Below are 26,911 nucleotides of genomic sequence, written 5' to 3'. Positions count from 1 at the left end.
TGTCTTGTGATCATCCAAATTAAACAATGTTGGTTGATACCATAAAAGAATAATTAAGGCTCAATATATTTGCCTTGGAGACAAATATGCACAGGTAGTCAGAGTACGAGCCAAGTACAGTCATACAACCACAGAGAAAGGAAAGTGGCCACATCAGTAAAAGTCTGGCACCAAGTTATATAATGAAAATGCCACATGGGCAGCTGATGGTTTTCTGGTGTTTCTTGACAAATATGGCCAGAACAAGCTGACATTTATCCAGGATTCGCTCTCCATGTCATATACTGGTGGTTAAACAAACTGGGCAATATTCAGAACTCATGTTAGTGAATGCCATTCCAACAGAATCCAACAAAGTGGCACCCAATTACGACAGGTCTGAATTTGACCCTGTGAGAATCAGATTTACAGTCTGGATAACGCAATTTGTTATCCCAACAGAGTGAAGCAGTTTAATGTTTTAGGGGGGGTTATTTTTGTCATAAAAAATGGAACATAAGAAGTGGGTAATTTTGCAAATGACTAATTTAGCCTGTCTGGGCACATCAGCTCAGTTTATTCTCACTGTGAAGCCTTTTGATATTTAGCACCTGACTGTCCTGGTGCACGTCAAACTTCACATGTGTTAAAAATTACATAATCAAGCATGCTGTGAAAGAGATTCTTGATTCCTTCCTTTTCCCACCACCCAAGCTAATGCTTGTACGTTCAAGGCCTGGTTATGTCACTGGAACTCTAGGACACAACTTCTCACTGTAGTTGGAGCCTGATTGATCGTAGTTTTACCTGTACCGAATGGCAAAATATTGTACAAGTTTGCAAATTCCTACCATAAAAGACAAACAAAAAACCCACAACACCTGATTTATGTTCAGAATTAAGGCCTCCAAAAAGTAATCACATGAATGGGAGGGAAGAAGGCTTTCCAAATCACATGTTGCCTCAATGTTTTACAGGTGAAGGAAATCTAGTTTTAATAAACCTCTCTCCTTTATATGTCTAGTTCTAAAATCTTTTTTTTTTTTTTTAAAGTCTGGAGGAAAGTCCAAAAAGAATAAACAGATATGCAGTGTCTGAGGTTAGAAGACAGGCTCATACTTGATAAGTGATGACAGGTCTACAATTTATGATTATAAAGTAAGGAGTATAATATCTCTTTGCTTATTGAGGAGTAGTATCCTATCAGGACTAGCTGGAGGGTTTTGTTTTATTTTTGTTAAATACACACATGTATTAAACTACCATGGTCCTGGGGAGAGCAAGAGATCAGAACCAGCTGAGGCAAAGGGTGCCTTTAAATGCTCCCAGTCTACTTCTAGAGCCTTGGTTTTATCACTATGCAGTAAGACTGACTCCTCCCCTTCCTCCCCCCAAAATCCCTTATGTTTTCGCTGATAAGTACAGTAGCAAGCTTGTTATACACAATCAGGAGAATGAATAGATAAGAGGTTTAGTTTAAGGATGTAATCAGGGTGAGTAAACACCAGGCTGACCAGCTGTAAACAGTGGTAAATAATGATAATATTTGTCCTGGTCACCTACTGAGCTATTAACACACTTTCCACTAGGTAACAATGTAAATATGTCTTTCCAATGTCTACAATATATACAGTGTACCAGACTATCCTTTAGTCACATAACCAACTAAATAAGCTCTCTTTGTTGATCTTTACTGAGAACCAGTGTAATATGGATTAATTTTTATTTTTGTTAAACAAAGGTGAACTTCCGTCCTGTCAACATTTTCACTAGCTATGAAAATCTGACTCAACATGCAACATTCAAACATACAGAGTCAAGATCAGTAGTTACTGTATTCTATTTTACAGAATGCCATGTGCATAACTGCCAACACGGAGATGTCATAAATAGGGAAATTCATGAAGAAATGTAAGGATAGAACTTTTTACTTCATGGAAATATACGGGACACAAAATTTTTGGGAGGGTTAAGAGTGGAAAACCCCTGGGGTTCAAAAACATGGAACTTAAAACCACTTCCTTCAGCACCTGATTTTCAGATTATCTCAAATTGGCCTGCAAGGTTGTGTTGCTAGAATGCACACATACTCTGGTTCCCTCAAAACTGGGAATGAAAATTAATTGCTTGGATTTCCAGCTATATGTTTCCATGCACCCAATGGACAATTTTCTGGATGTAAACATTTGGGAATATATTTTGATTCCCACAAAATTTGGGGCTGCAGCTGAAAATCTGGCCCTAAACATCAGGAACAGAATACACTGACAGAGTAGATGTCATGGTCATAAGCATGTTATAAAAATCTATGATAGCCATTGCAAGTATTAATGTCTGTATATACACATTTATCATTTCTTTTTTCACCTTTGTAAGTTTGCTTCCGCTCTGTGGTTTATTTGGAGATTTATTTATGCAGAAAGAGGTCATCAATTTATAGTTAAGGTCTGGAGAAGCCTCCCATTTTAAAGCCAATTCTCTCTCTCACACACACACACACACACACACACACAATTTGATAAAAGCCAAAACTACATGCCACATCTTATCATCAAATTGATTTTGTTTTGCTTTCTTTTTTGCAAACTTTGTGATAAATAAATAAAGGTGTTTACAAGATATTTGGTTGCAAAGTTGCAGGTGGTTGAACTTTATAAAAATTCCTAACTTTTTTTCTGGTCTACACTTATTCCTTTATCTATTCACTGCAGAATGTTCTTATTCTCTTTACCTCCATGAGCAGCAGTACCTTTGTTTTACTAGAGTTAAGAGTATAAATATGTACAAGCATCTTAAGTGAAAATTAAATATTAGAATGCCAAGCTTTTGGTATAATTCATAGTGCAGTAGGCTGGTTGATTCTTTGAAGGAAACCCTTCTCCAACACAACTTGGGCACCCCAGGCATCAAGAAGGAAAGCTGGCAAACCATTAAACAATTGCCTAGAGCCGGTTGCTTTAAAAAAAGGTACACATCACAAAAAATTTCAGGAGAAACTAATTTTGATTGCATCATTTAAATTTCGTTAAACTTTCATTTTCACGTCAACTGAAACTTTCAAAATTAAATGTTTAAATTTTTTTTTTATTTGAAAAAAAATCCATTTGCCATCATTTCTTTAGTTTTTTCACTGGGGGAAAGGTGGGAAAAAATAAAATGACAGAAAATGATTTTTTTTTCTTATTGAGATGAACCTTTCTAAATTATTTTGAAAACTAGTCTTTAAAAAAATCAATTTAATTTTTTTTGGTTTAAAATAAATTTCTTTTGTCAGAATGCAAAATTTTCCACAAATATTTTGGATTCTGTCAAGTCCTTTTCCATCTAAAGAAGTTTGACCAACAGTTTTCAATCAGCAGTTCTCCTGACTGCTATCTTCCATAGTGTCATTCCAGAACATCTTGAAAAGAAAGAGATTTTGAGGAACACTCTGCTAAGACAGCCTCAATCAGGGATCGGCAACCTTTGGCACGCGACCCGCCAAGGTAAGCCCCCTGGCAGGCTGTGCCGGTTTGTTTACCTGCCACGCCCACAGATTCGGCCGATCACAGCTTCCACTGGCCGCGGTTCGCCGCTCCAGGCCAATGGGGACTGTGGGAGGCAGCGCGGGCTGAGGGATGTGCTGGCCACCACTTCCCGCAGCCCCCACTGGCCTGGAACAGTGAACCTGCCGGTGGGAGCTGCTATCGGCCAAACCTATGGACCTGGTGGGCTGCATGCCAAAGGTTGCCAATCCCTGGCCTAGATGCATCCAGAGGTGAAAGTAAGCCGGGCTCTGGCGGGGATTTAAAGGGCCTGGTGCACCTGCCACTGCGGGGAGCCCCAGGCCCTTTAAATCACCGCCGGAGCCCTGCCGCCGCTACCCCAAGAGGCAGCAGGGCTCCAGCGGTGATTTAAAGGGCCTGGGGCTCTGGCCTCTGTGGGGAGCTCCCAGGGCCTTTAAATCTTTATTTAAATGCCCCACCTCTTCCAGTTGAGGCCACGCCTCTTCCATTTGAGGCCACGCCCCCGCTCAGGACTCCGGCGTACCGGTAAATCCTTTAAATTACTTTCACCCCTGGATGCACCCAAAATAGAGGGAGTCTTTCCAGCTCAACCCTCAGAGAAAAGCACCAAACAAGCCCTCAGAGCATGGGATAAGTTCCATTTCATGATCCTCAAATCATGTAGTGGGTTCTGTCTGGTTTTCAATCTAAAGCCCTTAAATATGCCCATCTCGCAAAACAAATTAAGCAAAGTTAACACAGATTAAGCGAAGGACAGGAAATGCCAAAGGTTCTTCTGGAAAGGGGAAGGTGTTGGTGTTTGGTCTCCGCATTGCCCCAAGGGTTTTCACCAAAGTTATCAGACCAGTTTTTCCATCTCCTGAGGCCTCTGGGGTGAAAATGGTTATTTACTATATCATTATCCCGAATGCAGCAGACAGGAGAAAGCCTAGGACTGCACATCTTGGCCACCATCCATTTGCCTCTGGGTTTCTAATAAGTACAGTATTAACCACCACTTCCATTTGGAACTTTCTGGGATTCTAATTAGAGCTGTCCTATACAAGGTGTAATTGTTACTGCATAGCAACAATGAAACCACAACTACATTTAGGGAGTGATTCTCCCTTTCTCTCCTCAAAATGCAGGAGCCTGGATGGCACAAGAAGGGACAATTTGCATTTCCTCATGCCATCCATGATTAATTTGTTTCAGTGTATTTAAGCATGACTATTGCTAGCACGGTTTTGTGCTGAGGGCATTGGACTGGAACAGTGTGTATGTGTACTGAAAGCACAAGCACAGAGAGAGAAGAGTGTAAGAACAGGAGCAGGTGCCTATCTCAATGTGCCCTAAAACAAAATCCACACATTATGTAGAGTCAAAACTCACCCCCTTCCTTTAGTTTAGTTAAGAAAGAAGTTGACAATAAGGTGACAAAGTTGATTTCAAGGCTTCCACCTGCAGTTGGCCAATCTTAAGGCTTCTATCTCTGTCTCTCAAGAGAGACATTCCTGCTTCCAGTATATCTAAGCAGGGTAATGAGTCAGTAGAACCCACTTAGCCCTCTCTCTGCAACAACCGCTAACAAGGGTAACTGTTCCAGTCAAACACTGTCAGCCTGTTACAGATAGATAGAAGAGTTTCAGATATAGCACGAAGAGGGCCTATCTGCCTGTACTTACAACACCAAGCATGTTATAGCCGCAGCAATTTGAAAATAATATTGAAAGAGTAATTTGAAGATCTTTAATAAGGGGAAATGAGCTTGTGTCTTTTTATGTCCATTTCCTTTGTTCTGTTTTAATTGGTTTTCACACTGCGCCAGTCCCTCTCCTGTGCTGCACAGTGGAAAGCTTTCCAAACAAATGCCTCTAACAGGAAAACTAATCTGATCCCCTGACTGCATTTACTCTGAAACCATATGGAAACAAAGGTTGGAGGAGCAGGTTTACAAAGTGTCACAACCTGAATCTCTTTGGTAGGAGTCAGAACTTCCTAGAGCAAGAGGGAGCAAAGGAAGAATTAAAAATAGAGGCAAAAATGCATAGCATGCACCAAAGGTCTGTTCTTGTGGTAAATTCAAGTAATAATGTTAATGGACTTTTATGCTGGAACTAGGAAACAGTCTGCTGCTAAAAATAAATGCCAAGACCTTTAACATAAACAAATGTCGACATGAAGCTGGGGATATTTATTTTGAGAGTGACAGGCCTGGATCCGGTCACAATGTTTAATTCCATATACATGGTGACTATCATGGCAAATAATCCAGTTAAAAAATAAATAGGGGTGACTGGACAGACCTACACTGGGGTGGGAGATGTAGTCTGGCAACATACATTAGGAAGCAATATGAGAGTGAGAAAGAGGGAGAGAGAGTGACATTTAATATTCATTAATCTTAACATGTTTAACATTTAACATCTTTTTGTTGGCATCCCAATTCCAAGTATTCCTCTGTTCCTCCACCTCGCACACTGGTGCCACTCACAAGGAACTGACTTTAAAACATTACTCAATAATCATCATATTAGCTCAGCCAACATTCTTCCTGCTAAAAGGAGGCTCCCTTTGACTTTGCAGTGTGTAACATTGACCCTCGAGCAGGAAAGTGAATTGCCTTTCATGCACAGATAGGCTTTGCATCACAGACATAGGTGAGGACACAGCCTGTCTATTCTTTGCTTGCTGCCACAGCCATGAAAGTCTGCTTACCCCTGTTCTGACACACACCCAAACCACATTGGCATGAGGATATCTCTGCACTATAGTAACTATACGAGCATAGCTACAGTGCCATAACTATGTCGGCATACCCCATAGTGTAGTTGCACCCTACACAGACTGAAGGGGTTTTTCTGCCAGGGCAGGAACCCCACCAATCTGAGCGATGGTAGCTAGGTTAATGGAAGCATTCTTCTGTCGACCTAGCTGCATCTACACTGGGGGTTAGGTCAGCATAGCTACATCTCTCACAGGTGTGGATTTTTTGACCAAAATTTTAAGTGTAGACCAGGACTAAGGTGAAAGAGACCCAGCTGAATCAAACTCTACACCTGGCAGAAGAGGAAAGTGCCAGGCTGATAAATCCAGCCTCTGCAAAGTAGTGTGGATCACTAACAACCAAGCCAGCCTAAAGTTAGAATTATGAAAAGTAAGAAGATGAAACTCTAGAGCCAAAAAGCCAATCAGAAACCAGCCTATTCCAATGATCTTTCATGTAATATGGTGACAGACAATCCATGTTCCTGAAAATCTGCATTCCAGCTAGGCTAAAAAACCCCCAAAAACACCTACGTCAGTGTTACAGATTAGCAGGTTTCAGTTTTGTCTTTTTTTCAGTCACTCCAGATATATATGTAGAGTCAGCAAATTCAAAGTGTCTTGGAGTTACCTATTTGCATCTGCGTTAATAATGTCCAAGAACATACTGTATCAATGGTTAACTTAACAGAAATAAAAAACAACACAAGAAACTTCTTTGAAGCACAAAAGTTACAGCTGATCGTCTCTCTCAAGTATTGAGGAAGCCTTCTATCCTGAAACACTTTTTGTACAGAATTCGTTTTCCTAAAACACTATTAAATCTGGACAATATAACTTCAAATTCCTACAATCAGTCTATACAAACAGGCTCTCCACAACCTTGGTACTTAAGGACTCTAACTTAGGATTGAAAAACAACCTTTAAGACATACTAATAACTAGGGAGAGAGACACAGGGATAGTTAACATTGTTATTTCAATCCAACAGCCTATTATTAAGGAATCATAGGCTATTGTTCTCTTTACTTTTGTGTTCTAAATGTATATAATAGGAAAAAGTAAAACGTTTGAGTTAGAATGAAAGAAGTTACAATGAAAATTACAATAGGTATTAAGGCTTTTGAGAATTAAGGTATCCCTCACCTTCTGCCATGAATAGGACCTAGGATACAAAAAAATATTCCCAGGAAGTTTAGAGGGATGTGGGATTAAATTTCTTGCATAAGTAACATTTCCTGTAAATCCTGTGTCATGATCTTCTGGTCTGAAGTAAGTGATTTACAAAAAATGTGAGAACAACAACATTTGTGTGGGATGGAGATCAGTATGGACTAAAATAAGAGGGCAATGGCAAAGTCTGAAGTAAATTAATTTCATAGGAGTAGGATATAAAATAGAATTTTATCAGCAGACAAGGACATTTACATGCCAATATAGCTCATACGCATATGTGGAGATGCGCAACATAATCTGCACAGTTTTCCAGTTTTCAAATGCTTAGTGAATATCAATACCTATGCCCAGAATAGCGCAAAGCCACGCAATTTCACCCACAGGCACAAGTCCCATACAGGCCTACACCTATTGTTTGCCATATTAGATCATATCACAGCTCCTGATTCCTAAAAAATTCATTAGGTGCTTATTTGCAAGGGGGGGAAATAAGAAGCAAAAGCGAAAATAAAATAATATCTGGCAGTTGCTCCAAAACAGGAAGGGGGGGAAGAGAGAGAGCAAGAAAGGGGGTGGGAGGAGAGAAAGTTTGGAAGCCAGCACCAAAACTTCTCATGCATTGCCTGTTGATACTGAAGCATTGCCAGGTTCTGGAGTTACTTGTCCTTTTGTATTCTCTGCTGCTGGCAAGTACATAATAGCGGGAGAGGACAAATATCATGACACGTACAAGCTTCCACGTATTCACTCAATTTGGAAATAACCCTTTTATTAACCAAATTATATAACGTGCCTGAGACTGCTAATTTGACATGCCCTTTCCCTTGTGTTCTCATACACCTCCAGTGTCCTATCAACGCCTACAACTCATTTTGAAGATACTGAAGGTCCCTTAAACCACTGATATTTATTGAGAGCCACCCTAAAACATGTCCTTAGGAGACACAAATGGTTGAGAGAACATTAGTTTTCTAAGCCACTGTCTGGTCCACTAAGATTCCATTTACCGTAAACAGGTAATCCAGGGAGATGGGTTAAAGAGTGATTTGTCTCAATATTGCCAGGTACAGCAAAGCAAATTCCCTACAAGTTCGTTATTACATGAACACATAACTAATTATCTGAAGTGATATTTTAATTAGCAACAGAAATGAAATAATGTTGTCAAGAATGATTGTGATTACTCATGTAAAATCCAACAAATGAAGAATCCAATTCCTTCCTTTATTGGGTGGAGATCTACTCCTGGAGATTAAATTCTCTGTGGTTTCTTACACTGCAGGGCATAATATTGGAATCATTCTCTACGCATGCATCTGTAAACAAAAGTATTTCCTCATGTCCTGTTGGCTGGATAAAAGTTAAGTGTTCACAAAATTTGAAGCATGCAGCTCGTGTGTGAGTGCAAATCAAGCAGTTCGGCATCTATAGTAACTACCTGAAATTTGAGCAGAACTATCCCAAGCTTAAGCAAGTGTAAAAAACTTAGGTGTAAAAACTGCATAAGTAAAATTTCACAGGCCAAATGGAAACCCCTTTGAAAATGCAGCAGTTTGTGACTTGGATGTTTCGCTTAGATAGTAAGGGGAAAAAAAGAAGAATGCCTATATTTCAGGGGCGGGCAAACTTTTTGGCCTGAGGGCTGCATCAGGTTTCTGAAATTGTATGGAGGACCGGTTAGGGGAGGCTGTGTCTCCCCAGACAGCCAGGCGTGGGCCGGTCCCTGCCCCCTATCCGACACCCCCCCCCCCGCTTCTCGCCCCCTGTCAGCCCTCCCCTCCCCCCCGGGACTCCTGCCCCATCCAACACCTCCTGTTCCCTGACGGCCCCCCAGGGACCCCTGCTCCATCCACCCCCCCTGCTCTCAGTCCCCTAACCGCCCCTGGACCCCCCACCCCTAACTGCCCCCTGCCACTGCATCCAATGCCCCCCTTTCCTTCCTGACTGCCCCCCCAGGACCCCTGCCCCATCCAACCACGGCTTCTCCCTGACCGCCCCCGGACCCCTCTCCCCTAACTGCCCCCCACCACCCCATTCAACCCACCGCTCTCCTTCCCGACTGCCCCCCTGAACCCCTGCCCCATTCACCCCCCTGCTCCCTGTCCCGTGACTGCCCCCTGCCGCCCCATCCAACCCCTCCTCTCCTTCCTGACTGCCCCCCGGGACCCCTGTCCCCATTCCCCTCTGACTACCCCAACCCCTATCCACACCCCTGACCATGCCCTGAACCCCCCTGCCCTCTATCCAACCCCCCCCCCCCCACCACCACATGCCTGGAGCACCGGTGGCTGGCAGCACGGCTGCACCAGGACAGGCAGCCTCACCGCGCAGTACAGAGAATTGCACCGCGCGGCAGCAGGGGATGGGGGACAGCGGGAGAGGGGCCGGGGGGACAGCCTCCCAGGCCAGGAGCTCAGGGGCTGGGCAGGACGGGCTGGATGTGGCCCGCGGGCCACAGTTGAAAGGCACATTCAATAAATCTTTAGCCACAACTTGCTAAAAGTCAGCACACTAGCACTTACTCTGAATCTTCTTGAAGAATACTATGTAATCAATACATCCATCCTATGGCAGCATAGATGATGCATGGCGGGGTGGGGGTGGGTGGGGGGGGAGGTGGAGGGGAAGGATTCATCCATGTAACCTGAATCTGAGCCATAATGTCACCAGTTTTAGATACTTGTAAGTAAGTAAGTTAGAGTGATGCAGGCCCATATTTTCAAAACCATGTGTACACAATTACTATGACAGCATGCACAAATTGTGAATGTGAATTTTTGCACATCTATCATTTGGGACACAACATGGCAAATTACAGATTTTACATGTGCAGATTTGATTTGTCTAAGAAGTTTCCACTTCTCCCTAAATGCTTATTAGTAAAAGAAACCATCAGAGACGATACCTTAATGGAAAAAATGTGGGGGGGCAAAATATTTTGTTTGCACCATTCTTCGAAACACATCTGATCAGAGGAAAATTGTTGAACGAAGAAATTCTATGTGAAAAGGGCTACACAGTCCTTTAGAGTTTACATGTGTTTGGAATATAGTTTTGTCAACTGCATAATGAGAAGACCCCCCCAAAAAAGGAATTTACCTCTTAAGACCCAGAAACACCATCTCCTCCTAAACCACTCTCTTTTGGTCTCACTGCTCTGTTAAACAGTCAGCTGCTGCCAGATGCTCTGGATAGAAGTGGTTGCAGATGGTCAGCTGTCCAGTTAACAGAGCAGAATGATTTCCTCAGTCTCTCCTTAACATAACGTCTGGGCTATCTATAGCAGAGGCCATTTGACCCAGTTAAGACTACAGGTCAATTTTGATAATTTAGTCAAGATTAATTCTCCATCCTGTCCGAAGTAAAAGTAAACCATCCTGACACATTAAGAACATGAAGTGTCAAGCCTTGCAGTGATTTTGCAGATTTTACTACAGACCACATCTTTAAAGAAAATTTGAATCCCTCTGTTGCGTAAACAAACAAGGGCACCTTCAACCTATGCACCTACTTTGCTTGTTTGAACTGTATGTTTATGACTGACATTGACTATAAGCGCTACAGGGAAGGAACTGTGGGTCTAATCCAAAGCCCACTAAGATCAATCAGTGGGAAGAGTCTAGTTGATTTAAATAGGCTTTGGATCAGGCCCTGTGTCTTCTTTTCCGTACCCAATCCTGCAAATGCTTTATGGTACTAATTGGATGATGCATGGTAGTAAGCATGCCTACTAGCAAGTATTTGCAGGATTGGGCACTAAAACTATACTATGCTGAGCCAACTGTTGGTGGTCAATACATTGCTAGAAATAGTAAAGAGATCAATCCTCGATCCTTTGTAGTAATATTTCAATTCTAATAGACCAGTTACAGAGATATAAAAGCAGATTACCATTCAGAAAGTGACTTGTATTCCTTATAGATTGCTGGACAAAACTGTTTTAGTAACTGACAGCCTCAAAGGCTCTGATAAATGACCTGGCAAATTTATATTCCCAATTATACATGGTGACAAATTTATCTAATTTTGTTTAAAGCTGGTAAATATATATTCAAGCACTGGATTAGTTTGACAGCAATGTAGCTCACACTTAAGATTTCTATTACGGGGGAAATAAGTGGTCTAACCTAATCTTGCTGCCTTGTACAGAATGTTATGGTATGATCCTAAAAGTTAAAAAAGCTTTCAGCTCCTATTTAGATGTCATTTGACTTGATTTTCTACCACAACTGTTCTGGAGTGTGTCATTTTTGCCTGACAAAGTATTAGACAATTAATGCATGTACTCACCCAAACCACTGAGAGTATACACAAGTTCACTGGCAGCCAGTAGAATTGGTCCATTCTCCTGCTGGCCTTCTTCCTTGTAGTACAATTTGTACCCTTCAATAGTTGCTGTATCCTCAGAGTCCTGATGCCACCTCACTGTAATGATTGTACAGTTCAGTGGTTCCAAACTCAGCTCAGGAGACTTTGGTGCTAAGGTAAGAAATTATATATTTTTACATATTAGAAATAAACAATTCTTGCAAACACATTTCTTCAAGATTCAACATTTCAAACCCCAAAGCTCAAGATTACTCAGAACTGGGGTTCTGGTTCCAGCCCAGCTGTATAATTATGTAACTGATACTGTATAATGTAGGCCAGCCTTATCTATGCCACCTATCTAAAAGCATATCAATCTGGGCTATCTTGGAGAAAGGGTCACTTTGTAATTTAACATTTTTATAATGGATAATTAAACTTTGAGTTAGGTTATTTTAGTTTTGTTTTAAACTAAAGTCCCCACAAGATGCATTTGACCGAGCACAGATTAAGTCCAGATTAAACTTTGGTGTCTATCTATAAAAATGAAACAGTCACTACTCATGTTTTAAAATTATTCAGAGCTGGAATAATTGATAGCTTGTTCAAGAACGTCAAGCAGGGAAAAAAAGGAGGAAGTGTTGCATTATACATCAAGAATATATATACTTGTTCTGAGATGCAGAAGGCAGAGAGTTGAAGGCAGAGCAGTTGAAAGTCTCCGGATAAAGATAAAAGGGGGAAAAATAGGGATGACATAATGGTAGGGGTTTATTATAGACCACCAAATCAGGAACAGGAGGTGGATGAGGCATTTCTAGAATAACAGAAAAATCCAAAACACAAGACATGGTAATAATGGGAGACTTCAAATACCCAGATATCTGTTAGAGAAGTAATATGGCAAAACACAAAACTTACAATAAGTTCTTGGAATGTATTGGGGACAACTCTTTTTCTTTCAGAAAGTGGAGGATGTACCGGGGGACAGCCATTTTAGACATGATTCTGACCAACAGGGAGGAATGGGTCCCCAGGGAAGAAATCCTAAGAATAAAGGAGTTCAGGAGAGCTGACAGCTTCTCAAGGAGACAATACTAAAGGCATAATTGCAATCTATCTTGATGTAAAGGAAAGACAGGAAGAATAGTGATACAGGAAGAATATGGATGACCTGAAAATCAAAAAAGAAACCTATAAAAAGTGGAAATATGGATGAATTGCTGAAGAGAAGTACAAAAGAATAACACAAGCGTGTAGGAACAAAAACCAGAAAGGTTAAGGCCCAAAATCAGTTACTTCTAGCAAGGGACATAAAAGGCAATAAGAAGAATTAAATACATTAGGAGGAAGAAAAAGACATAGGGAAGTGTAAGTCATCTACTCTACTGAGTAATAGGCGCGGAAGGAGAGCTAATAACTGATGACATCAAGAAGGCTGAGGTGTTTAATGACTATTTTACTTCAGTCTTCACGAAAAGGATTAACAGTGATCAGTAAAGTAATATTAACAACAGGGGGGGGAGGAATGCAAGCCAAAATAGGGAAAGGACAGGTTACAGAATATTTAGATAAGTTAGATGTATTCAAATCAGCAGGGCCTGATGAAATTCATCCTAGGGTACTTAAGGTACTAGCTGAAGCAATCTTGGAACTGTTAGCAACTATATTCAAGAGCTCATGGAGGACAGATGATGTCCCAGAGGACTGGAGAAGGGCAAACACAGTACTATCTTTACAAAGGTGAACAAAGAGGACCCAGGGAATTCTAGAACAGTCTGCCTAACTTCAATACCTGGAAAAATACTAGAACAAATTATTAAGCAATCAATTTGTAAACACCTAGAGGATAACAGAGTTCTAAGGAATAGCCAGCATGGATTTGTCAAGACTTTTGCAGTCCCTTCCAGCCCTACATTTCTGTGATTCTATAATAACCTCCTACTTCCCCTCTTCCCCAAGCATAAGAATTTAATAAATGATTACATCACCCAATACCAAATATGGTCTATCTAGGCTACTGCCTCATTAAGTACATTTAAGAAATAAACCTTTATACAAAAACCTACAAGTTTCTGAATATCATATTCTTGCTGAAGTTTAGTGCTTTCATAAGTGCTATTACTGAGTAATAAGCTTGATTTATACTACTGTAAAAACACACTGGATCAGACTGAGGACTAATGGATCAAAAAATGAGGCTGACTGACATACGCAGAAAAATATAGGCACAAATGTGACTATATTGATGTATGCACTTCAAGTAGCCACATGCACAGCTGGTATGTGTAAATCCCCTGATTTGCAACCACAATTTTTCACACTCCATTTTTTAAATTATATTTATGCAAGAGACTTCAATATCATTGTTAAGGAGGCCAAATGCTAACATGCTTGAGCTGCTTCTGGCTTAGAAACGTGGCTTAATGCCCCATAAAATGAAATGTCAAACTTGGATATATCAAATATGAAAAGAACTCAGACCAACACAGTGACAGATCAGCTCTTTGCCTTCAACACCATGCAAAAGGCCCCATATAGTACAGATTAATTAAAATAGTTAGGTATAATTCAAATTGTGTCTCAGAAGCAAGACTGATCTAAATTAATTAATTGATTGAAACACTGAGTAGGTTAAGCCGCTTGAGCTCTCGAGATTCCACACACAAAACGAGGGTCTTAGCAATATCTGCTGCAGCACTCCAAAAAAAATCCACCTACTCTCTCCCCCACCCAGAAAAACATTGTATTTCAAATCTGCACAACATGGCAGGAAATCATCATCTGAAATTCACTAAATAAAAATGCAGAACTTCTAACAGTGGTCTGGTCCACACTGAAGTCAGCTGGAGTCTTTCTGTTTTGTTTAATAAGATCTGGACCAGGCCCACACTGAACTTTTATCCAAGGGATTTTAGGAAAAGAGAATCACCTTTCACACTTGTGGCTTTGGGGGTCCGGTGGGAAGTCCACAGAGAGGCTTCTCCCCAGCCTATCCTCGTCGCTGCAGTAATACGAACCAAGTAGATACTATCAGGCTTCAGGCCTCCCAGGAGATACTCATTTGTGGTCCCTGGAAGCTCCAGAACTTGGATAGTGCTTTCTGCACTGAGGCGAAAAGACACACGATACGAGACCACTTGGCCTCGCCTGTATTTGGCTGGGATTGGCAGCCAGGAGATGAGAATATCTGTGGGACTTCGACTTGTCAAACTGATTTCAGGAGCTCTCAAAGGAACTAAAAATAAAGGAAATAAAGTTTTCAAAACTTGATGTACGTAAAAAAACATAACATATAAAAAACAAACCCCTTAAGCAACTGTCTTATTATTGTGCCCTTCAATAAAATTTCCCTAGAATATTATTAGGCTGCCAGCCAAAGAAAGTCTGGTGAATCCAATTTATTTATTTTTTAAATAACCTGAAATTGGTTATATTTCTACCTTCTGTATACAATAGTGACCACAATAAACCTGATCCTAGAAGATGCTCAGTACTTTGTCTCCTACTAATTTCAATAGGAGTTGATTGTAACAGCATCTTGCAGAATTGGGTCCAAAGTGAGCACATTTTTGTTGCAGCAATAAGGCACATGTTAACTAGATCACAGCAAAGGAAATAGGGAGAGAGTTTTTTCTCAACATTTGAGATCTTTGCAATAAGCACATTCCACTCAAAGAATAGAAGTCCCTCTTTTTTTTAATATATCCTTTTAGGTAGGAATGGATTTCCATTCAAAGCTAAAGAAAATGCAAGAATTTACAGTTTAGGTTACATATCTGATCATTTCAGATGTTTGTGAACAGTACAGATTCTGTGTGAGCAAACAATGACTCTCTCGCTGATAACAAAATGAGAGAGACACATGTCCCAGTGAGGGGTTCTTTACTGGCAGAGAGGTTCTATCAGACATTTCAGATACCTGGCTGTTACCTGATGGGTAAAGATCCAAAACCTGTTTGTGGCTGGGTGACGCCCTAATTGCCACCAGGTGAACCTATAGAGAGCTAGGGAAAAGGCACTTTGTTTTGAGGGTAAGAAGACAGTAGATATTCCTGCTATTTTGGACTGCCTCTGGAGATATCCAGAGGAGAGCAACAATAATGATTAAAAGGTTTAGATATAAAATGGTAAAAGGTTTAGAAAACCTGACCTATGAGGAAAGGTTTAAAAAACGGGCATGTTTAGTCTTGAGAAAAGAAGACTGAAGGGGGACCTGATAAGAGTCTTCAAATATGTTAAGAGTTGTGATAAAGAGAATGGGGATCAATTGTTCTCCATGTCCCTTGAAGGTAGGACAACAAGTAATGGGCTTAATCTGCAGCAAAAGAGATTTAGGTTAGATATTAGCAACATTTTCTTATTATAAGGGAAATTAAGCTCTGGAATAGGCTTCTAAGGGAGGCAGTGGAATCTCGATCACTGGAGGTTTTTAAGAACATCTATCAGGCAGTGTTCCCTCTAATTTTTCCCCCCCAGGTGCAGAATGAATTTTGTTATGTGCACCAATATGGAGGTGATGTGTGACACATCACCTTCATATCGGTGCACATAACAAAATTCATGTGGTGGGGACAGGGTGGAGGGGTGCAGAGCGTGGGAGAGGGCTCAGGGCTGGGGCAGAGGGTTGGGGTGCAGGGGTGTGAGGACTCCGGCTGGGGGTGTGGGCTTGAGGTGCAGCCAGGAATGAGAGATTTGGGGTGCAGGAGGGTGCTCCGGGGATACAGTGGGGAAAGAGGACTCCCCTCAGCTCTCTTTCCCCGCAGCAGCACCTGGGCTGGGGGGGAGAGGCACCTCTCCCCGCTGCGACAGCTCCGGGGCTGGGGCCACAGGATAGACACCCCTCCCTCGGCCCCTGCAGGGTCGGACCAGGGCTGGGTTCAGGGAGGGTGCGCCCCGCGATAGGTTTGGGCCAGGCTGCCCCAGGCCTCCTGGGTTCGGGGTTGGGCCAGGCTGCCCCAGGCCGCGGATGGGTCCAGGCTGCACCGCCCTGGCTGCGGCAGGTCCAGGCTGTGGCATAGTTGGGGCCAGGGGGCCGCCATGGCCATGGCAGGTTGGGGGCCGGGCTAGGTTGGGGCCAGGGGAGAGGCACCTCTCCTCCAGCAGGTCCCCGGGCGGGTTCCCTGAGCACCTGCACAGTGCTGAATAGTGTGCCACACAGCCGCGCAGCTCACAGGGAACTTAGCTATCCGGGATGGTCTAGTTTACTTGGTTCTGCCCCAACGTAGGAGGCTGCACTTGATGATCCCTCTAGGTCCCTTCCAGCCCTACATTTCTAAGATTCTGTGATTATATATATGGTTTTGTTAGGCCCAGGCAGAGAAATGTTTCAATTTGGCTAGGTAACATTTTCTGATGGAGCCTTTTCTGCTGTTAAGAATGATTTGCACAGCTTCAGGACAAGAATGTTCCAGACTCAATGCCCAAACAAACCCCAAGTCATGAGATGAAGATCATTGGGCTTTGGTTGCCTGACCCTGTCATTTTGCTGGGTCAAGATATCTGGAAAGTTCCAAACACTGATAAGTGGATGGAATGACACTTGTAGGAGGCTTGGAAACCAGAATTACCTGGGCCATCTGGGGGCCACAAGGATGACTTGTGGCCTGTCTAGACAAGTCTTCTGTAGACCCTGAGATAGTAGCAGGATGAGAGGGAAAGCAAAACCAAAATGATCTAAGGAAGGAGGAGGGCACTGCCCATGGAGCACTGACCTTCAGCTCCCCTGTAGCAGTATATGTTGAACTTCCTGTTTGCCTGAGATGCAAACAGGCTCCAAATGAGGGTTCTCCACTGAGTAAAGATACTATTTACTAATGAATCATGTAACTCCCACTCATGATCAGTGGCAAAATGTCTGTTGAGGCTGCCTGCTGGTTAATTCTGGGTTCCCGAGCGGTATACTGCCAATAGGGTGACATGTGGTTCTGTATGCACCAGTTCCATAAGCTGACTGCTTCTATTCAGAGGGGGATGGAGCGTGCCCTCCCTGCTTGTTTATTTAGAAAACAGTGGTTATGTTTTCTGACATTATCAGGATGTGCTGGGAATGTATGAATGGTAGGAATGCTTTGCAAGCCTCTTGTACTGCTCTCAATTCCAGAAGATTTAAGTGCATTCTGGCTTCTCGAGGCATCCACGTGCCTCATGCTGTGTGATGGCCCATGTGGGCTCCCCAGCATCTGTAATTATCATCTTGTTAGGTGCGGAGAACAGAAAGGGAACTTCCATACAACATGTCCAGGGTCCTTCCACCATGCCAGAGAGGCCCTCACCTCAAAGGGAATTGTTGCTATGGTATTCATGCTGTGCTCGCTTGATGTATCTAATGTTCAGAGCCAAGCTTGCCAGCAACAGAGGTGGAGTCTGACAAATGGCATCACATAAGTACATGATGCCATATGGCACAGAACAGTAAGGAATACTGAGAGGTGAATAGCCACATGAAAGTATGCATCTTTCATACTGAGAGCCGTGACCATGTGCCTTTTTCTAGGGATGGTATTATTAATGCCAATGTAACCATGTGGAATTTCAGTTTGTGAATAAAAACATCGAATTGACACAGGTCGAGAATAGGTCTCAAGCCTCCTTTCCTCTTGGGGCTAGGAAATATTTTGAATAGAATCCTTTTCTCCTGATGTCAAGGAAGTATCTGCTGTATTATTCCTCACTGAAGAAGAGATTGTACATGTTGAAGGAAGATCCCCTCATGAGAGTGATCCCTGAAAAGGGATGGGGAAATGCGTTTTGGAGGAGATGCATAGAGAAACTTGATAATCCGGAATGGATGACGTCCGGCACGCCTCTGTTGTCACCCAATTGTGGGAAAATTTTGCGAGGTATCCCCTGAAATGGATCTCAGAATCATGTGGAGATGGGATCAGTATTGGTTCACAGCTCCATAGCATCATGTCAAAAAGTATATCTTGATTGGAGGGTGAGGATGGGTAGCTGTGGCTGAAATGGTAGGTGCAGGGTATCTTGACCTCAGCATTTTCTGTTATTTGTGAGGTGGCTCATAGGAATGCTGGTGATAGAAGGGTTGTGGTAAAGACCTTGGTTTGTAGGGCTGTTTATTGTATTTTCTCTTTGGGGCAGGTGTATATATATCCAGGAAGTAGAGGGTTGCCCTAGAGTCTTTCAATGAGTGCAAACACTCATCCATCTTCTCACTGAAAAGACTTGTCTCATCATAAGGCGAGTCCTCAAGAGTATTTTGAACTTCCCCAGGAAACCCCAAAGAGCGTAGCCATGATTTCCAACACTTCAAAATGCTGGCTGTCCTGGATCTTGATGCCATTTCAGCCACACCAACTGCAGCTCAAAAAGCGGTTCTGACCACTAGCCTGCTCTCATCAATAAGGGCTTGAAACTGAGCCCTGTCTTCCTGATACTTTGAGGTTCTAAACTGGAGGCTGGCAGATGTAAACACCATTCTCCCCATAAGCACTTGACTTCCTTATCTGAGAGGATGGCCCTTGCGTGTTGTGTTGCCTGGATCTTTCTGTGTCTGCCTGATCCACCAAGGAGTTCAGGGCAAGGTGAGTAAACCAGAACTCTACTCCCTTAGCTGGGACAAAGTACTGCTTCTCTGCCCTTGTGATAAATGAAGGGAGGGGCAACTCCCTTTTATGGACTCCCAGCCAGCCAGTTAGCTATAAAATCCCTGTTAGTAGCTGTTCTCTACTTGCTTTACCTGTAAAGGGTTAAAAAGTCCATAGGTAAAAGGGAGGGAGTGGGTACCTGACCAAAAGAGCCAATGGGAAGGCTAGAACTTTTTAAAATTGGGGAAAAAACTTCCCCTTTGTCTGTCTGTGCTGTTCTCCCGGAGAGTAGAGACAGGACTGGAACTATGCTGGAAAAAGCTGTGGCCAGGTATGAAAGATCACCAGATCATACCCGGAAACTACTCAGTTGAAACCCCAGATATGTAAGTAGATCAGGAAATGTCTAGGAAGACGTGATTAGGTTTATCTCTTTTATTTCTTCATGGCTTCTGGCCTCCTCTGTGCTAACCCCAGATGCTTTTGTTTTGCTTGTAAACTTTAAGTTGGCCTCAAGAGAGCTATCTTGACGCTTAATCCTTGTAATTGTTTTTTTTAAATCGAGCAAAAAGCCTAAGTTCCAAATGTATTTTCTTTCTTTTTGTTTTTAAACAATTTTACCTTTTTTTAAGAACAGGATTTTTGTGTCCTAAGAGGTTTGTGCATGTTGTTTAATTAGCTGGTGGCAACAGCTCATTTCCTTTGTTTTCTTTCTCAGCTCTTCCCCAGGGGGGAGGGGGATGTGTGAAAGGGCTTGAGGGTACCCCACAGAAAGGAATTCCCAAGTGTGCCTTCCTGGGTTCTCAAAGCTTTTTTTTTTTGCACTTGGATGGTGGCAGCATCTACCCATCCAAGGTCAGAGAGAAGCTGTAACCTTGGGAGTTTAATACAAGCCTGGAGTAGCCAGTATTAATTTTTAGAATCCTTGTGGGCCCCCACCTTCTGCACTCGAAGTGCCAGAGTGAGGAATCAGCCTTGACAGCCCTCTTGAGGGTAGGGACATAGGTAGCCAGTTTGTGTCATACAGCCCTTGCCAGTTCTAGTATTGCTTCGTTTACTGTGAATGCAACTCGTCTGGAGCCTGTAGGTTGCAGGATATCTAGGAGCTTATGTTGAGGGTCCTGCACCTCCCTTAAGGAGTTTTAAAGCTCTTCCACCACCCTCTGTAAGAGCTCCTGGAACTGCCTATGATCAGCAGGAGGAGACAGAGAGGCTGGAGTGACCATTTCATCAGGTGACGAGGATGATACCCATCAGAACCAGGGGTACCAGCTTGTTTTCCCCTTCTTCCATGAGTTCAGACTGTCCCCTTAGAGGAAAGGGGTGGTAAGACTTCCTGTTGGAGTGGACAGATTCCAGGTAATGTGTGTAATGGTTCCAAGGGTCCCAAGCAAGCCAGTAGGAGGGGTCAACAGCAGGTTGTGATGGTTCCCAAGGCATTGGATCCAGCCACACATTTCCTGTCTGTATTGGCCAAGGCAAGTTCCAGGGGATTTTCGATCCCCTGTCTGGGTTGAATTGCCTGGGTGGAAGAGAAGCTGGTTAGAGAACTCTCCTAGAGATGCAATGGTCAGATCTGGGTCCACTGGCTGCGCGGCTGGTTCTGTTGGGAAGAAACTGTGACTAATGGATGGGACAGAGGATAGATTTCTTCCAAAATCCTGGATTCCTGCAGGTGTGTGTGTCTCCCTGGTTAGGATTTGTCCCAATAACGAGGGAGACGTTGGGTCCGGGAGGACAAAGATATTCTCTGGAAAGGTATAAGTCACAAGCACCTTCAGAGGTTGCATCTTTTCACTCCATACCATCACAGTAGGTGTAGATAGTGATTCCTTAAGGGGCCATGGTGCTGAATGAGTCTCCGACCTTGCGAGTTTTGACAGTACCAGCAGTTCCCACTCCTTCAGGACCAGCGTTTATTTTTAGGTGACACCGCAGTCAGTGTTGAAGATGATGCAGAGGCTGGTGCTGAAGGAGTCTTGCTCCTATGAGTCTTATGAACATGCTCATGCGGTTAGAAGGGCCTAAATCCTAATGGCTTGGGCATGAAGGCTCACCCGACTTGTACAGGGGCAGAGAGGGATTTCTTCTCTTAGAGGACTCTGGTTTTGTTTGTGAGCGTGCTCCTTACTCTCATTAGGGGGCCCAGCCAAAGGTTCCTTCCCCTCCTGCACTCTGGAGTCAGACATAGTACCAGTGGTGCCCTCCTTGCTGACTCTGGCCACTGTTCAGGGTGGCCTGCCCAGCCTGGGTCTGACTAGGGCCTCATTGAGGGCTCCATAAGGTACTTTGAAAGCCCAAGCTGCCTTGCCTGTCATGTTCTGCTGGGAAAAAAGAGTGGCAGATACTGCATTTAGTTGAGATATCTGCTTCTCTGGGGCAGCACTGGTGGTCACCGCTGACCAAAAAGCAGGGGCAGGAGATGAAGGTTGTTTAAGCCCAGTATCCTCAGCATAATCTAAGTCCCCTCCTGGTCTCCCAGTGCACTTCCCCATTGTGGATTCTAACACTAAATAACTAAGAATAATTTATAACTTTGAATATATTTACAGAAAAAAGTGAAAAGACATGAGGATTCCAACTCAGGTCATGCAGCAGAATGGAGGAACTGGAGAGGCAGTTGGTCTGCCCCACCCCACCCCACCCCACCCCACCTCAGTGCAAAGCAGGAGGAGAGCAGGGGCACAAGTGCAGACCAACAGACACTACCTGCAAGCATTCTCCAAACTCGAACGCATGTGAACTCACAGTGGAACACAAAGAGGGACCAGCACTTGAAGAAGGATGTTCTTTCAGCATAAAATACATATACCCTTTGTAATAGAGCATGTTTTTTATCCTCATTCATTTCAGTGGCCAGTTCAATTTTGTATGTACCCAAAACTCCCAGTGATGTCAGTGGCACAGGATTGCGCATCTGTTTTAAATAGATAAATAATTATGCATATTTTGCTCTTCAATATTTATTTGACTTACCATCTTCAAGGGTGTGCTGAGTCACATGATCCGACATCTGACTGGCTCCCATGGGCATGTAGGCCACAATATAAAACGTGTAATTGCTGGCTGGTTCTAAGTCATCAATAATGTAATGAGTTGTGTCATTTCCAATAACCACTTGATACTCTTCATTATTTAAACCTGGAATAAAACAAGAGTTAACAGAAACAAAAATTGCTGTCAGTCTCTTAACGCAAGATGATCCATTGCTGCCAGGATGGTGGTCATGCAAGTTAACGGTTGTTTAAAAATAAAAATCCTACAATGTAGTTCTTTTGTGAATGGAAGTAACTGTGTCTTGCTATAAATTACAGTGGTTGAGGATTTTTTCTGAATAAAAGATGCTGAATAGCATTAATCTATTCCAAAATCTTTTCACGAATTAGTCACAACAAACTGTGTCCAATGTACAGTAACACAACAGACGAGCTCTAATAACCTTATCATTTGTAGCTAATCTTTAATTCTACTTATTTAGAACCAGTGTGTTTTTTCAAAACCTATTTACAGAGCCTTCATATATTAGGCTGAAGAATGTGAGGCTCCATTCTGTTTAAAAAAACAAAACAAACAGAAAGAAGTCATTCTGCAAAGGATCTCATTTTAGCCCTGGGAATTCTATTAAATTTGATTGACATGCGTTTTTCTCTAATTCAGAAAGAAGACAACGGGATTGATACAAAATGAACTTCAAAAATGTTTTGCTCCTTAATGAGCTGTAAAAAAATTCTCAGCAATTCATATTAAAATATGCATAGCAATGTATAGAGCAGGCCTTGTCTTTGTCGGGCTTTATTCCTATACAGAGAAGCTGCAAAGTGGAATACGTTTGGCGAAAGCTGCTGTGCTTAACAAACAATTCACACCAAATGCACGTCAACTTAATCAAAACTCTCTAAGAGCCAGCCCCTCCTCTTCACAATTGAATTTATAAACAAAACGAAAGGCAAATTCCACCATTAAGTTTTCCCACATTTCTGAATTAACTTGATAGCATTTTAATTAGACAAGATTATGACCATCTCATAACAGACTAGTTAACGGCTTGTTAATTAGGAATTGCATGGCACGATTTCTGACCTGCTAAACAAGATCCTTGAGCTCAAATTAAAAGGACTTGTTCTTTCATTCAATGGATTGCTAGGCCTCATGTGGAGGTCCTAATGAAACAGCCATAATAGAGAACAAGGCTTGCCTTCCACCACAATCAGTATCCCCTTTGTACCTTTTCTAAATCACTAACAAGGAATTAACACACTCCAACATGTATTCTCATCAGACTCTTATTCTTCTTGCTACCATGACCCCTGATTTGAATGTAAAATATTCTGCTTTTAAAAATACAAAAAACACACCTGTTAGTTTCTTCAACCAACTTTATTAAACACTAGCCTCTTTGGGGGCAAGAGGAGATTGAGGCAGTTTTGAGAGTGCATTTATAAATGCTAGACTTGTTGTGGAATTAAACAAAGAATGCAGGGATCTTTTGTTTTTAACCACCTACAATGTTGTGAACGTGAAGAGGGAAATCTTTGGAACTGCATATGATTAAGTGCATTATAAAATATTACTTTCTGTTTAAACTAGAGTTTATGAGATCCTGATTATCTGTCTAATTTAGGAGAGCTCCATCTCAAAAAATTGTTTCATTTGGATATTTTAGCACAGGATGACTTGCTTACTTTTACACTAACCATTAATGTGAAATTCCATCCTTCTGCTAATTAAGAAAAGCTTAAAAACCCACACCTATATAAACACAGAAAAAAACATTAAGATAAAAAGATAGTATGCATTATATTGCATGTAAGTATGAAATATTTTCCTGTGGGATTTTTATGCCAGTACACACAACATACAATTTGAGCAAACATAGCAAAAGAAAACCGGAGAAGGAGATTAAAGTGGTTTCACATGATTACTAATTATTTTATTTTAGTAAAGCCCAGAGGCTCCAATGAGCTCAGAGCTGCAAAGAGTTAATACACTAGTGCCCCGATCCTGCAATAATTTGCGCACATGAGCAACTTCAAGCACATGACTGATCCCATTAAAATCAAGCCCGTCTGTGAGCCTTTGCAGTATCAGGGCCAAGTTAAGATTCCGTAAGTAAGCATAACAAACAGGGAGAATGGAGAAAGGTAGGATGCGGGTAACAGTGATAGTCTACTATCGGCATGTGTTCCTCTCTCCAATGAACAGCAGAAAGAATTTAAGTTTTTGAGATATAAACAAATGAGCTCTCAGCAGTCCAGTCCACGCTGGTCACTTCCCTAGCTATATGATAGGCTGAATGACTTATCAAGCCATCTGTTTTTCCTTACTAATAGCTAGCTTACATCTCTCTCTGTGCAGTATGGGCACACACATATACAGCTGCTTCCGTAACAATACAAACTGCCTGATATGACACACACTCATGAAAGCAGAGCTTTTCAGGGCAGTTTTTCAGGCTTTGAGTAACATCTGTGATGTGGAGTAACCTGTTCTCAAATGATTTCACGCACTTTCATCAATTGTATCTGAAGCAAGTACAACCCCTAGACGCTTCTGAACCCTTATGCTTTTTCTACACTAAAAAAACCTGAATGTGTTTTTCCGCACAGGTGCAGGTCCACAGGTGCTACCCACCTGGAGCAGGGCTGTGACAAGATGGTAAAGAAAGCACACATTCTACTTACATTTCGGTTTCCATAGCTGAAGTTACCCAGTGAAAATACACCGGTAAGTGTTAGGGATTATCTATATGAAGGCTAAACAACAGTCTTCCATACAGTCAGGCTATTACATGAAGGTCTGGAGGGATGAGCAAGCCCTTTGGACAGTTGAACTAACAGGCCCAGCAGAGCTCAGGGCTCACTTGGCTTTCCCAAGGCCACCCAGCTGTGTACCATCACAGCAGGTGAGCTTCAAACTCTGGAACATGTTTGACCTTTGGATAAGTAAGAGTTTCAGTTAACCAGGGGCTGGATAACGGATACACATCTCTTCAAAGAGCTACTCAGCTGGTGCACTTCCTGTACAAATATTCAGTAAGATATTACTTCCCAGTTCCCCATGAAGTTACCCAGGCCCTCACATACTGCAGTAATGGAGGCCATATAAGTACCCAGATAGATTATATAGCATGACTTTAACATTCATATTTAATTTGAATGGGAGTTGTGTGGCTAATTCCTCAGCAATTTTGAAAATTTAGGGGAACTTCCTGAACTTCATCAATTCTCTGTCCTCTTATCTTTTAAGGCTCTTTCCTCCCTTCAAACAAAATCATCTCCTGTCGTGAGAACATCCCATTTACAAAAGCAAAGACAGCTATTCCTGCATCAGTATTAGAGTAATTATGCTGTCCTTCCTGTCTTCTGCCTACCAGATGGCAAGGCGATATTCCACATGGAGAGCCAAGCATCTGCAATCCTGCCCTTGAATAAACTAGTTGCTGAACAGAAGCAGAAAAAGCAATCATTCCACTTAGAAAACTGAGTCACAGCTAGGAGATAGGTGCATAGATTAAACTAGGCTACAGTATAACTAATTTTCAAGTCACTTGTCAGACACTACCATAGAGAATAAAAACAGGTGAAAATGTCTAGTTACATCCTTCTTCCCTATTTAACTATGCTTTTTTATTAAGGAAGGATGTAACATTCTAGAGGCTACAGCAGAGCCTCTAAATAATTAGTTATTTCAGCAAATTTTAAAATCGCTGATACTGGCTAGCAGGATTGCTGAACTTGACACAGTTTCAGCATGGACGTTACAAGGATCACTTGGTCTGTCTGGGTCTGGGATGATTTAGTTGGTGTTGGTCCTGCTTTGAGCAAGGGTTTGGACTAGATGACCTCCTGAGGTCTCTTCCAACCCTAATCGTCTATGATTCTGACATACCTTCACTTTAGTCAAGGAGGGGATGAAAGGAGAGGAAAACCCACTCCTGCAGGTAAAATTCTATCAAAGGGAAGGGAGTAGAGCGAATTGGTCATTAACTGTCCCCCTCTCAGTCTAGCCCCTATAGAAGCCCCTTTGCACAAACTCCATGAGTTTGGGGATCTGCAGTAGAGAGAGGAATCTGGGGAAAAGCTACTCCCTGTGAAACCACTGGGCCAGCATTATCTTAGGGCTTGTCTGTATGAAACTTAGCTCGTGGCAAGGTGGGATGTAAATGTACCTTGCACTAGCCTTACAAGCAGTAAGTATTCTGTAATGTGCTTTGATCTACTCCCAATTGATCAAGTGCACCAGGGAACTTTTACCATGCAGCAGCATGGTCCACACAGACACTTAGGCTATGTCTAGACTACTGCCCATGTCAGCAAAACTTATGTCACTCAGGGGTGTGAATATTCTACCCCCCTGAGCAACATAAATTACACTGATGTAAGTGCTAGTGGGCACAGCGCTATGTCGGCAGGAGTACTTCTTCCACCGACACAGCTTATGCTGGTTGCGGGGGTGGCTTTTTTATGCTGACAAGAGAGCTCTCCCCCATTGGCAAGAGCATCTTCACCACCTGTCCTGCCTCAGCGCAGCTGTACTGGTACAGCTCCACTGCTGCAGTGCTGACATGCCATTAGCGTGCAGCAAGCTAGCATGAGGCAGATTCACACCCCAGTGTTCATATAGACATGCCCTTACATGAACCCTACTTCT

General features: G+C 42.5%; 1 protein-coding gene across 1 annotated transcript in view; it reads right to left on the bottom strand.

Annotated features, from left to right (window-relative positions):
* PRTG (protogenin) overlaps positions 1–26,911 on the bottom strand; it is a 116,858-nt gene that overhangs the window by 31,529 nt on the left and 58,418 nt on the right. The window contains exons 9-11 of the mRNA XM_074964759.1: positions 22,238–22,402; positions 14,647–14,952; positions 11,697–11,885 (exon numbers count right to left, since the gene is read on the bottom strand). Coding sequence (XP_074820860.1) covers positions 11,697–11,885; positions 14,647–14,952; positions 22,238–22,402 — 660 coding nt within the window. The remainder of the gene's footprint in view (positions 1–11,696; positions 11,886–14,646; positions 14,953–22,237; positions 22,403–26,911) is intronic.

This window comes from Natator depressus, chromosome 10 (genome assembly GCF_965152275.1).
Source record: "Natator depressus isolate rNatDep1 chromosome 10, rNatDep2.hap1, whole genome shotgun sequence".
Taxonomy (NCBI): domain Eukaryota; kingdom Metazoa; phylum Chordata; order Testudines; family Cheloniidae; genus Natator; species Natator depressus.
Note: the sequence above shows the minus strand (reverse complement) of the source record. Positions and strands in the feature narration are given on the sequence as shown.